The 14,310-nt window shown below is 39.6% G+C and overlaps 1 protein-coding gene across 4 annotated transcripts in view; it reads right to left on the minus strand.

The window, feature by feature from the left end:
- Sorcs1 (sortilin related VPS10 domain containing receptor 1) overlaps positions 1 to 14,310 on the minus strand; it is a 540,204-nt gene that overhangs the window by 246,174 nt on the left and 279,720 nt on the right. For all 4 annotated transcript variants that reach the window (XM_031390641.1, XM_031390645.1, XM_031390644.1 and 1 more), the window contains exon 3: positions 6,826 to 6,925. In XM_031390641.1, the coding sequence (XP_031246501.1) occupies positions 6,826 to 6,925 (100 nt within the window). The remainder of the gene's footprint in view (positions 1 to 6,825; positions 6,926 to 14,310) is intronic.

Genomic DNA, 14,310 nt, shown 5'->3' on the forward strand with positions numbered 1-14,310 from the left:
ATGGACCAGAACAGCATAAACACTCAGATGTATCCAGGAGGAATAAAAAAAGATGGTTTTACCTTCAAGTATAATATACTCTGCTAAAATTAAAAAGAGTTGTTTTATGAATATTTATTCATTAATGCCTACTAAGGTGCTTTAATTATGCAAAATAGTGGCTGTTGCAGAGACAGGGGTTTTCAAGATTAGTTGTGTGTGTGTGTGTGTGTGTGCAGGAACACATGCATGTGTGTGTATACCTGTGAGTGTTACTTTCTATCTATGGTATTCAGAGTTCAGTAGCTCCTTTGAGCCTGAGTCTCCTGACACTATATTGCTGCTTCAAAGAGAACATCCTGCAACTATAATGTAGCTCGTTTAAAACCTACATGGATAACTGTTGAAAAATCACTCACAGGAGCAACACACACACACAAACACACACACACACACACATACACACACACCATGCTTTCTTGGATTTTGTATTTTTAGTGCTCCAGAAGAAAGCAGGACAATGTTCAATGGACCAGAACAGCATAAACACTCAGATGTATCCAGGAGGAATAAAAAAAGATGGTTTTACCTTCAACTAAGGTAACTCAGGTTAGGTGGGGGCTAGCAAATACTTATTCACTAAAATAAAGTCACTTTCATTGAAGTTTTGAAAATGCTACTTGTACTCTGCTCTGAGTTCATGCATAGCACTTCCTTATGAATGAAATAAGTACAATTTTTAGAAGACTGGAGAAATATAGATGAGCTTGTGTTCAAAGGGCAATAAAGGAGTTAGGGTAAAGTGAGCCAGTATTGCGCACTCACCACAAGAACTGTCACATACACCCTTTGATGTATTACACAATGCCCTAGTTCCTCTTGGCCTCTCCAGATAATGTGGAGAGAGTGCTATGCAAAGTCCTGGCATTTTAAAGATTCATCATGTTCTTCTTAGTTAGAAAAGATACGATTATCCATCATGTCCATCATGACCTAGAAATGGCTACAACCTATGGGGATTCTCTGCTCTTCTTGTTTATTCACATGAAAGGGAAATTAGTTAAGGCTGTCTTCATAGGCTCTGCCAATTCCATCTTGAATCCAAGATTTAACCCACGTTAGTCAGTCATCTACTGAGCGCCTACTGTGTACCCACATTAGTCATCTACTGAGCACCTAGTATATACCCACATTAGTCATCTACTGAGCACCTACTGTGTACCCACATCAGTCATCTACTGAGCGCCTACTGTGTACCCACATTAGTCATCTACTGAGCACCTAGTGTACCCACGTCAGTCATCTACTGAGCGCCTACTGTGTACCCACGTTAGTCATCTACTGAGCACCTACTGTGTACATCAAGAGCTATGTCATCGTGATGAAGGGCAGAGAGCTGATTGTGGCTGTTTATGTTATTTGGGAGTTTGTGTTCTAAAGGGGAGATTAGTCAGACTCTCCAGCACAGTTTTAAGGCACAGTTTAACTGACATTTAACAGGCTTGTTCAAGGTCACACAATCTTTGCTTTGCTTTGCTTTTGCCTGGAGCATGTAAGTTGCTAAACTCTTAGGGACTCCATTTTTGGATCTATTAAATGAATGAGTAGATTTTAGAAATGACCTTCATTTAAGGTCTGATTCAACCCGACTTCCTCAGCAATAAGTTTGAAGCACACACCGATCGCATCTCTTTCCTGACCCCCAAGTCACACACATGGCATGTAGACCATTTGAACAAATGACACACATAATTAAGTAGGCCCACAGGGTAACAAAGACTCAAAGAGTCAATCATCAAACGCTAATTTAGAAAGTGCCGCATACAGCATGATGATTAAAACCTAAACATCTGGAGAAAATGCAAACAGTATTTAATGCTGGCAGGTACCAAGAGACTAGCAAGGATGATCAATGTGTGCTGAGGAACAAGGGTCCTATTTATAGGGTGAAAGCCTTAGAGAGTCTCTCAGTAGGCATAATATTAATTAAGACGTGATAACAGAAAAGAGAAGGAGTAGAGACTCAAAAGCGACACAAGAAATAAAAATCTAACACTGTCATGGTATTTTTTAACTCCCTGCAAGAAACACTGCGCAGAGATCACAAGATTATCACACCTAAATGATTTGACTGAAGCAAGATAAAAATTAACGCGCTTTCATCCCTCTCTTTGCTTCCATGTGGTTTTGTAGCCTTAATCTCTGAGGATGTTATACACATCTTTGAAGAGAGGGCAACTAGAGTTGGTTGGGAACAATAAGACAAGCATCACTGGCAAATCAAGCAAAGGAAAATGACTTTTTCTTTTTCTTCAGAACACAAATAGACTTGGCAGAGGATTTAAAGGGGGACTGAGATTTCAACACTGCTTCTGCGTTTCCTTTGATTCATGAATATCAGCTCTTCGAGCCACCTCTGGATCACAGCTATTCCTTTCAGGTATGAGTTAAGTCATCCTTTCTCATAGCTGACTGTGTGCATAGCCTAGAAACCTCTACAGGCACAAATGAGCCAAGGGATTTATCTTGAACTGGACATATGGAAGTGTTCTTTTGTGACACACTATGTGAAATAGTTACCTCACCTCTCCTCTGGCACTTGGATCCACTCAGCCTTGTTCTTTTGAGACTATCTCATATATCAGAAACAAAGTACAGAGTTTGTTCTACAAGGAAGTCTGAATGAGCCAACATAACACATAGGGGAAGGATTTCTGTGTCTCTTAGTCAAGGTATTCTAGACTAATGGATGATGTCATGACAATTTTTATTGTGCCAGACATATTTAAAGAAATTTATTGTAATTCATCTCAAACTCAAGAAAGAGATTGGCATTCATTATCAATTTAAAGTATAAATGAGGGGTATGTTTTGTTGGGTTTTTTTTTTCTGCACTGTGATCCCAGTGACATCCTAAACAAGCTGCCTGTGAAGCTGGCTCGATGCCCAATGTTTGAGACATGATGAATAAAGAACTGCGCTTGTACTCACAAACAGCTAAAAATAGCACAAGAATGTGAAGACAAACAGGTTTATGGGAACACAGACAGTTATGCGGATGTTGTCCGCTTCGTTTCAATTGTTCCTACTGATGTGAAACACACAAGGGAAAATCTGATACTTGAGAAGCTAAATTGTCAGATAGCATGCGGGTGAGCCAAAGGACTCAATATCATCCTTTAAATGGTTCTCCTTTCACTGGAGAGTTTCAGAGATTCTGAACTGAAGTAAGCTGGAGAGCCTTTGCCCCGTGATTAATGAAGGTTGATGATGCGCCCGCTGTGTCTCCTCCTCTTCATTCTACATCAACGTTATATTGGGGGGGGTAAGGTTACTCACATTTTAAGATTTTGCACAGGTTCTCTTTAGTTCAAATATCTTCGTATCAGTAAGTTTATATTAAATCAGTGACAATTTTTCTTCAAAAGCAGAAAAACTATACAGAGACACATTGCCATGCTAACTGTATTGGTTTTGAACCACTAAAAACATTCCACATCTTCTAATAAGTCCCAAGTCTACCAGAACTACAGTGGCCTCGAAGGCTCCATTTACCTGCAGAGGAAACTATGCCTTGGCTTAGGTCCCCTCAGGAACATTGTAGTTCAAACATTACAGGACCAACTCTGCACCCGGAAGCATCAATCCCAAAGAAGGCATTTTCTCACAGGCCTGGACAGCAACTTCCGTTTGTCTGGAAATATGTTTTCTCACGAGTCAGCTCAGAACATCGAAATGCCCATGTACAAACACTTAGTGTAAAGTAAGTGCTCAGTACCAGCTAACCATGCACCCCATGGCATTTGACAGAATTGATTTCATAGAAATCTTTTGTATAGTTCTTTGTATCCCACTTCAACCATTCTCCTGCCTCCAGTAGCCAATCTGGGCAGGAAAGACACACTCTTAAAATCTGACTCTTCAAAACAGAGGTGGTCTGGGGATCTTCGTCGTGTATCCATCAGCTACAGAAATCACTGCAATCAATATTTGGCATTGCAATCTTAAAAATGATGTTCATTTCAAATAGCATCAATAAAGCAGAAACTATCACTGGAAAAGATCAGTTCTAAGGGTTCTTTCAGCTGGAAATTCCCATCTTTCATATAACATGTTACAGATAAAAATGACTTGGCCAAATCCACTACTAGTGGGAAATAGATTCAAGACAGGGGAGGAATTGCTGAGTCTTACTCCTGGGTCCTTCCTTTAGCCATCACATTGCAATTACCATTATGGTGTATTTGGGGGCGGAGCTTGAGGCGCTGGCTTTTCCTTAGTAAAGATTGTACTCGTGGAATAGTGCTACTGTGGAAGTCTGAGCACAACCACTTCTTCCCTCCAACACATGCGTTCCAGCTGTCAGGTTCGACAGCAAGCTCCTCTGTCCACTAAGCTGTCTCTCTGTCCTTATTTCTCCTTTTATCTTCAAACTTCATTGCCTCACATACAGTTTATTGATTGTTAAATTAAATTTACTCAAAATGTGAACTAGAACTAAAATCAATAGAGGAGATGAGAATCAATTTAAAGCCAGAAAAACAACCAAATGTCATAACGAAACTGAGGGTTAGTAGTTCAGCTCCGCATCACAAGGCTGTACACAGCAGATCAAAGTAGTTTAGATGAGATTATTGATGATGGTCAAGTAAAGAGTCAATAAGCAATGCTGAGGGCACAGCACTCAGACTGAGCTGTGCTCTCTGCTACTGCAATCCTCAGCCAAATGCAACTATGCAAATGTAAGTTAATTAAAGTTAAATGAAGTTGAAAATTTAGTTCCTCAGTTATATTAGCCACATTTAGAATATTCACCAGCCAGAGGTTGCTCGTGTCTAAAGTACTAGACAGCTTAGAAGAAAATTCTGATTATCACAGAATGTTCTCCTGGACACTCTTAAGTATAGGGGATAATCACTCCTGTTACTCCCTATAATTGTATGAACAGGAGGAGCAGGGCTGTGAGAAAGGAAAATAAAGCACAAACACTGACTAAGGATGAACTGCTCCGAGCTGAGGACTTGAAATGTCTAATCTAGGGCTGGAGAGATGGCTCAGTAGTTAAGAACACTGATTGTTCTTCCAGAGGTCTTAGTTCAATTCCCAGCAACCACATGGTGGCTCACAACCATCTGTAATGGGATCTGATGCCCTCTTCTGGCGTGTCTGTAGACAGCTACAGTGTACCCATATCAATAAAGTTGTAAAAACGTATGAATGAGCTGGTCATGGTAGTGCATGCCTTTAAAACAATGTCTAATTTCATATATGACATATAACAGTGGTCATGAGACGAGTGCTCTCATTACCCCTCATTAAGTTTGAGGACACTGCACAGGTCGATGAAGTGAGTTCCTGTAGTTATCTCTTCAGCATAGAGCTCAAATGGGGTTTTACTCAAGCTACCTGGATTCAGGTCCATGTCCATCTGGAAAGTTCCACTTACTGAAGATCTTGACAGGATTGGCACCAGAGGGAACAGCAATTCCATGAGCACTTACAATACTATAGACATCACACATGTCAGAAGTATGTGAGTAGTTGGTAAGACAATTGAGATCTGATTAAGAAGAGACATGGAAACAGGATGGTACTTTTGGGACCCACCTAATCCATTTGATAGTATATTCAAGTTGAAAATGGCAGACCAGAAGACAGGAAATACTGAACCTACTATCAATATCCAATGGAAGTTCCGAGATGAGAGAGCCTACATAGCAGTTTTGTCAGGGTAACAGAACACAGCTGATGAAACAATCATGGGCAGTGCTTTGCGGGTTATTGGTGGATGCTATTTCTTGCTCTTTCTTTTTTTAAGATTTTATTTATTTTACATAGATGAGTACACTGTAGCTGTTTCCAGACACACCAGAAGAGGGCATCAGATCCCATTACAGATGGTTGTGGCCACCATGTGGTTGCTGGGATTTGAACTCAGGACCTCTGGAAGAGTGTGGATGCTATTTCTTCACCTAAGGCTCTTATGCATTGGCTTTACATGACAGGATTCGGGATGTGATAATACAAGTTTATAAAGCAGATATGTTGTTATAATATTTCTCTACCTTTGAGACATTTGTCATTACAGTCAAAGGTTTTCTTCCCAGACCAAAGCTTTCTGAAGAGAAGTTCATTCCACATAGTAGGAAAAACCAGAAAGGACTACAACAGTAGAAAATTTGCAATTGCCCAGGAGGAAGGATAGACTATATAGTAGACTGCCACCTGCAACCCTCAGATAGAGGCACAGTGTTTATTCTCCCTGAACCCCAATTTTATCATCTTAAATAAGGAGGATACTTCCTAAGGGAGTTCACAGCTCAGATCTGTGGACAGATTAAAGCCACCTACTTAGCAGGCTCCATTGTCACATGTGATGCCTTTGTCTCAGCGTTGGAGTATGGCCTGAACTTCTAGAATTCACTAACTGCTATGGGATCATGCCTTCTCTGAAACTCTAGCTACTCTGTGTATTCCATGTCAAGGGGAAAATTAGCATGTGTGTTGAAATTCACTTGTATTTGCCTCCTTATGACTTTCTGTTTTGGGGCTGGCAAGGCAAGAACGTTTACAGGACAGTCAGTAGTAGCCTCCTTAGGCAAGACCCAGCCCTTCAGCTGCCTTTCTCAAACTGCAGTAATGGGTCTAGTCCTCAGCCCGCTCTGTTCACAGCTGCTAATTGAAAACTCATGAGATGGCAGGTGTCTTGCCACCTTAAACTCATCAGCTTATTTTTGCACCTCTATCCTAGCTTTATGTTAATGCAGTTTTAGGTAGCAAATGTGCTTACCCAAAGCAAGAAGGAGTTATGCCACGAATCAGTAGTGAGCTATATCCATGTCTTACCTTACGCTTGTTAGTTGGACACACATAGAGATAGCTCAAAATTGTCTTCAGCCCCACCTTATCATTCAGCTTTTCATAGGTTGTCCCATAATCGGTTGACCTGTAATTCAAAAGAAGCTTTAATGAGCACAGAAATATACGTCATTTGGCTGCTTGTCAGTGTAATGCATGCTTTACATAGTAGAATGGCTCTCAGGAGGCCTCTAAATGATTCATGCAGTATATAATGATGCTTAATTATGTACACAGCAGCAGCATGTGAGTGGTTAACATTTGCATTTAAATTGAATTGGTAAAAATTAAAATGCCATCCCTCCACTGCTCCTTAAAGTATGCACTTTCCATAATGGATGAGATTAATTCACAAAGATTAAGAAATGAAGACACCCTTTGAATTGACCACAAAAATAAAAGCATTTTTAGTTAGATATGACGTTTCTAAACTTTTGCTTTATCCCTGACACAGTGTAAAACCAGGGTGTCCTGATTCATCTGCAAACTATGTTTTAATTCATGACTCATAGGATATATGGATTGCTACTTCCCACCAAGGTCATTCAGTCTCTGTCCATTATTTAAAAACAAGGAAGTGTCTTCTGAACAAGTAAAATCTCACACTCTTCCTGATGCCTTTGCTGGTCCTAAGCTTCGTGAGTTAGGAGGGCATCAACTCTCGGCCCTGAGGTTCTTTAAAGTCCTGTCAGTATGTAACCGCTTATCAACACACTACTAATTCAGATGAAATAAATCAGGTTTAATTGACTTTTTAATGTAGGTCTACTTTGTAGTCTAAATTTTTAAGTCCATGTCATCATCCTGAGATAGCACAGCACTGTAGGGGCTATCTAAGTTTGAATAAAGTGATGGATAAAACCAACATGACCTATGCCAACAAGATAAGTGATGAATGGACTATTGAGCATCTTAATCCAGGTTCTAGCCCTCTGCTCTAGGTTGCGTTCATTTTACTTCACCTTTTAAAAAATCATTACTGAAGACTATAGCTCTATCATTTTTCTCTCAGCCTCCCTTTTTCACAAAGGAGGTTATAGTGAAATCCACGGTGTTACCCATATTTGTGGAGCTAATGAAACCCAGCAGACTGTATGCTCAGTAGCAGGACACAGCACACAGTCCTTCTCAAGTACTTCTCAGCTCATCGAAATGAGAAAAGGTAAATAGGCACAATGTGTTATGAGCAATGATTGTGATACATACAGATACTACTTAGAGAATAAGGTTGTTTTAACTTGCAAAGGAAAGCAATGTTGCTTTAATTTATTTTCCATGTTGATGAGCTGCAAGAGGCAAGTGAGAGTGACGAGCTCTGCGATAACTGCCTCACTCTCATATGCTCAGGACCAAGTCTGGACACTAGGGAGATGTTCAGTCAGCAAGGTGACTGCCACACAATCATGATGGCATCAATGTTACCTCCAGAACATATGCAAGGCCAGGTAGGTCCCAGGAGTTTCTGTCTATCCAGGGTAAATGAAGTTAGCTCCACGTTCAGTAAGAGACTCTGCCTCAAAAAATATGGTGGCGAGTGACCAAGGAAAACCTACAGTGTTAATGTCTAGCTTTAACATGCTCACACATGCATACATACCTGCATAATGGACACACATGCATACATGCACAGACTGCACAAACCCACACTAAAACAAGATGGAAAGCAATTGAGAAGACACATGATGTTGCTGCCTTCATGTGTACATGCACATGTGTGTACACATATAGCACACAAAGTGTCTATTGCAGCCTAGGTACCAAATCCATAAAGCTCTTTAAAGGCATCGCTAGAATCAAAAGTTTATTCTGACTTTGTATGCAGGACATTTCATATGAACATATTACACAGATGGTACCAGAAGCCCAGAAATTTATAGGACATAGACTTCCACCACATGGAACAATGAGCATTAACCAACATGACTTGAAAGAATCTGCATGTTTTGAAAGAACATGACTTAGAAAGGGGAAGAAGGGAGAATCTCAGGGACTAGAACTGTGCCTACCCAAACACAATACATAACTGGGTCTATTCAGGACAAGTGTCTGGCCCTCCATAGTCAGACAGGCAAGGCATCCCCTTGACAGCAAAGACGCCAGGCCAGGCTTCAGAACTCACTCACAAAACACAAAAACATATCTTGTTATATTCCTCTCACACCAATCCATTTTTATCCCCAAATTCTCACTGTGTATGAAGAGACACACTGCTACTTTCAAAGAAGTATCAGGATTTCTTTCCTCATCCAGTCCATGATTGATTGGCCTTTCCAACTCTCTTCCTAGTCATCCTCAACTGACATTCCTCTACTCAGATTTCCTTGTCTTCTAGATTTGTCAGCTTTTTCCAACTTGTGCATGTGCACGCATGCACATGTGTGTGTGTGTGTATGTGTGTGTGTGTGTGTGTGTGTGTGTGTGTGTGTTCATGTTTAACTATTATCCTAACTTGAGACATAATAGAGTGAGTGATTCAGGTTTACATTAGCAAAGCTTGAAAAATATTAGATTATTGTCTGAACAATATTTTATGTTCAAGAACAAACAAACATACAGAATCTCTCTGGGAGCTGGTGAGAGAAAGATGAAATGTGCCCTGCTGGTACATTAGTAAATCTCACCTAGTGATGGATGAAAATATAGGACTTCACTGGAGATGAATAGGAGACGCAAATGCTCTTGTAAAGTACTGGCATAGGAGCCTAGAGAGGTGGAAGACATATATAATGGGTGAAATGAAGAGGGGTTTTTGTTGTTGTTTTTTGTTTGTTTGTTTGAACAATTCCAGAACCAAATTTTTCTACAACAGCAAAGTAGGATTGGTTTTATAAAAATCATCTGCTAAAGCAAGTACAGATACTTGGATGGCACACATGTGTACATGTGAATGTGTACATAGATGTATTAGTGTTTTTATGTGCCTATGTTTATGCATGTATGTCTGTGCATTTGTGCATATGCACATTCATGCTTGTGTGTGCTTGTGAATGTGTGTGTGTGTATGTGTGTGTGTGTGTCTGTGAATGTGGAAAGATGTAATGGACTGAGCAGCACATATTTACATTAGCAAATATTGTTCAGAGTTTATACAGCTTTAATGGGCACATTTTCTTTATAATATCTCCTTTTTGGTGGGGCCTAGATCTTGTAAGGTATCTGCTATTATTTCTCCCTGATTTCTTTTTTTAAAATAAATCTATAAAACTGATTTATTTATTATTATACCTAAGTGCACTGAGGCTGTCTTCAGACACACCAGAAGAGGGCATTAGATCTCATTACAGGGGTTGTGAGCCACCATGTGGTTACTTGGATTTGAACTCAGGACCTTCAGAAGAGCAATCAGTGCTTTTAACCACTGAGCCATCTCTCCAGCCCTTCTCTCTGATTTCTTTTTTTTTTTTTTTTTTTTTTTTTTTTTTTTTTTTTTTTTAGATATTTTCTTTATTTACATGCGAATTTCTCCTTTCCCAGTTTCCCCTCCAAAAAACAAAAAAAACAAACAAAAACAAACCCCTGTTGCCTCCCCCCTCCCCATGCCTGCCACCCCACCCTCTCCCACTTTCTGGCCCTGGCATTCCCCTACACTGGGGCATAGAACCTTCACAGGGCCAAGGTCCTCTAACAGCTCATTTATCCAAAGCTCAAAAAGAGATTCAAAATTCATTCCCTGTTCCCAGTTCTGGTAGTCTAAATATAACGACCTTGTAACAATCAATTGTTATAAAAATACATAATAATGAATGCATTTCTCCCTTCCAAAGGTATAGCTTTTTGGCACGTGGTTTGCAAAGGTACTGAAAGTATCGGCAGGTGTCATGGGTGGAGCTACCCCCGGCATGCCAGTCCAGGAGTGAACACATTAAACGCTTGCAGTCCAGCTGGTGGATGGTTAGTGCACTGCTGTCAGAGCCGCTGCCCCTCTAGCCTTTCCACCACGGCTTCTCAGCTAGGCGCACTCTGGTTTTCCTCACTCGTCAGTAGAGATTTAGGGTGTAATAGCAAAGATCCTCAAAACCTTGTTCAAGCATCAAGATTACTACAGGTGCGGCTTGATCAATGCCTGTGCAAGAGCAGCTTGCATCCCACTAGGGAGACTGTATAGTTCTGTTCCCTGGAAGAGAATCCCTGGTGACCGTTAGATTCATGGCCCTATTTTCTCCATAGAGACATTTACAGAAGTGGAGTACCCTGAAAAAAATGGACCAAGGGTGGCTAAAGAAGACAGAGAGGTTCAGCAGCAAGTTGGTTATAAGCCATTGTAGCTGCTGTTATATTTGTTAAATGATGTCTCTAAACCTGGCAAAGAGGATAGTTTTCAAGATCAAAGTGTTTGGAAATGCTTGAGTAGGCAAAATTCAATGTTTCTTTGCATTAAAAAAATTCAAAAATTTTTATTAATCTAATATACACTAACCCCTTTACTTGTAGCCTTTTCTAAATTTATTTGATTACAGAACACATTCGCAAGTGATATAAAATGTGATTAGTGTTCTACATATCACCCTTTGGGAACACAATACTCTCCAAAAAGAACTAAAGCAACAACTATGAAATTGGTTTTATAATGAAAGAAGGATAATAAAAAAAATTAAACAAGTAAAATTTGAAAAAAGAGGGTAGGTTAGTGAGCAGGGGGAGGGGAGAGAGAACAGGATTTTTTTGTTTGTTTTAATTTTTGGTTTTTATTTTATTTTATTTTTTTCAAAGGGGAAACTGGGAAAGGAGATATCATATGACATGTAAATAAAAAAATCTAATAAAAAAATTGAAAACAGAAATGTCAACTTCTGCTAACTACAAAGGAAGATAATTTTTTTAAAAAAAGTAAAAAAGACAGGGTTTTTAAGTAGGTATCATACATAGACATATCTAAGATAGAATATATGTGGCCTTGGATTCCCAGGTTGTATCATTTTCAAAGTATATTATGAAGTAAGCAATTTTGTCTGCAGGACGTTTTTGAAGATTAGTCTACCTTCAGTTTAAAAAACAAAGTAGCAAAAAAGACAAAGTAACAAAAATAGCAAAAAAGAAATAAACAGTATAACTTTTTCCAGTAAGTATACTGTTCCAAAGAAGCTGTCCTGTGCTTAAAAAATTTATTCCAGGAAAAGAAATGGACACAAGATGAAATAAAAGCTTGCCACACTTTACTTTTGATCTTTAATCCTTCCAACAAGTCTCACTTGTGACTTTTTGAATATTTTGAACGTATGTCCCTTCTTATACCTAGAGTTCAGATGAGTTGGTGTGAAGAGAAAAAAAAAAAACACATTTGTAGCATCCTCTCTACTCCCAGGAGGTTATGATATATTTAGGACCACAACATTCTCCATGGTGCTTGGAGGAAGGAGCAGAATAGGACATGCACCAACAAGAAGGAGATGAAAGAAATGATTGACAGATAAACACAGCATCATTCCTAAACTAAAATAATCCCTAAAATACTTAGTAAAAATGGCAAACACGTATGAGCAACCTCGAAATAATAACATTCCTTATTCATTTTCAGAAGTGATTCTCCTTGATTGTTTTCTGTATTCTTTAGCCAATGTTTACCAATGCCCATGACGTATACCCTGAAGGGCAGTCTTAATCACTGAAAAATATTTTTATTTAATGTTATACCTAGACATTTATGAAGAGAGGGAGAAAAAGGAGAGAGATAGGAGGAGGGAGGGAGAAGGAGGGATGGAGAGAGAAAGGGAAAGGAGAAGAGAAAGGAAGAGGGAGAGGGTGGAAAGGGAGAGGGAGAGGGAGAGGTTGGAGAGGAAGAGGGAGAGGGTAAGGGAGGGCGAGAGGGAGAGGGAGAGGGAGAGAGAGAGGTAGGGGGAGAGGGAGAAGGAGATTCTGACTGAGGCAAAGCACCACTTTGTAGTAATCCCAGGCCTACAACTCACTAAGTAGAACAGAATTACCCTGAACTCACAGAGATGTTCCACCATCCTACTCCTTTGCCTTCCAAGTGCCAGGATTAAATGCACATGGCACCACGCCTGGCAACTTTAATGTGTTTGTCTAAGTTCCATTGCAGAATAGACTGCCATGCTTAAGAACTATAACACATAAGATTATAAAATCAGACTTGGTTGAGTGCTAACAGTGTGACCCAAGCTCTTCACATCCAGAATTCTCTAAGCTGAACAGGGATATTAATCACATGTGACAAAGACAAGGGAAGCAGACTGTAAGTCAACCAAAGCCAATGAGCTGGGAAGGGGGGGCTGAGTCTCCAGAGCCTGCCTCTATCAAAAGCTAGAGAAAAAGCTGCTCTACATGGGGAGAGTCTTCTTCAGCATTTCTTACCAAAAGGAATAGAATCGGAAGCTGCCTCCAGATTGCATGATATCGGCTAAGGCCTGGATTCCCCGTATGGCCACTGAAAGCAATCAATTTAGAAAAATGAGAGCAGAAACTCAGTGACATAGGAGAAAGTGAAATTTATGTTTAGTTTATACAAGCTGTTATGTATGTGAGACCATTTTCTTATGGTGGAGTGAGGATGACTCTTGGTGTTTGGAAGGACAGTATTGCCTCATTGTCATATTCAGAATATTAACACAGCATGGCTATTAACACTTGGTTCAGCATCTCTGTACTTGTCACGTATCTCTGCTTGTTTTGCATCCTTGTTCTCTGCTCTGAGTTTTCTGTCTCACGTGTTTTCTATATTTCGCAGTTATTATTAGTGTTTAGTGTGGCTTTACATTCCTCTCCTTTTGCAGTCTATGGATTTAATTATTTCCATTATTTTTAAATATGTGTGAAATTGTGTGTATGTATGTGTTTGTGAGTTTTTGTATTTGTGGGCATGAATATGACGTGTGTGTGCAATTGCCTGTGGAGGCTAGAAGCATCACTCTGAAGCATCACTCTGAAGTTACAGGCACTGTAAGCCACCTGAAGCTGGTGCTAGAACCATACTTAGGTCCTTGCTACAATCAGTAAGATCTCATAACTGAGGATCCATCTCTCCTGCACTATGCAGGTAATTTTGAAGTTATAATTTTAATATGAATTTACAACTAACTCAAGTCTGCTATCTATAACACTGCCCTGACATGTGACTGTCACAAGCACTGGATAATACTATCATTGACATCACTAACTTGTACATAGGTATGTTTACATACATGTATGTAAAGATTTCCCCTAAAATGCAATGTAACATTATGGTAATCTGATATCTGTTAAACATTAGTAAAAAGGGAAAGGAATGAAAATTGAATTTTCACTGGCTCATGCTCTGATGATTTTTATTTTTTTGATCTATAATTTGACCTATACCTGTCCTTCAGGCTACATTACTAACAAATACAAGCAAAACACCACAATTTTTGCCTACTGGAGGCAATCCTTATATCTCATTCCTCTTCAAAGGGCAATTGGGCAGGGTATAGAATCCCAAGTTGCTTGTATTCCTTCCTCAGTACATTAAATATTTCCTTGTACTGTCCTCCTGTTTGCATG

Source organism: Mastomys coucha, unplaced genomic scaffold (assembly GCF_008632895.1).
Source record: "Mastomys coucha isolate ucsf_1 unplaced genomic scaffold, UCSF_Mcou_1 pScaffold21, whole genome shotgun sequence".
NCBI lineage: Eukaryota > Metazoa > Chordata > Mammalia > Rodentia > Muridae > Mastomys > Mastomys coucha.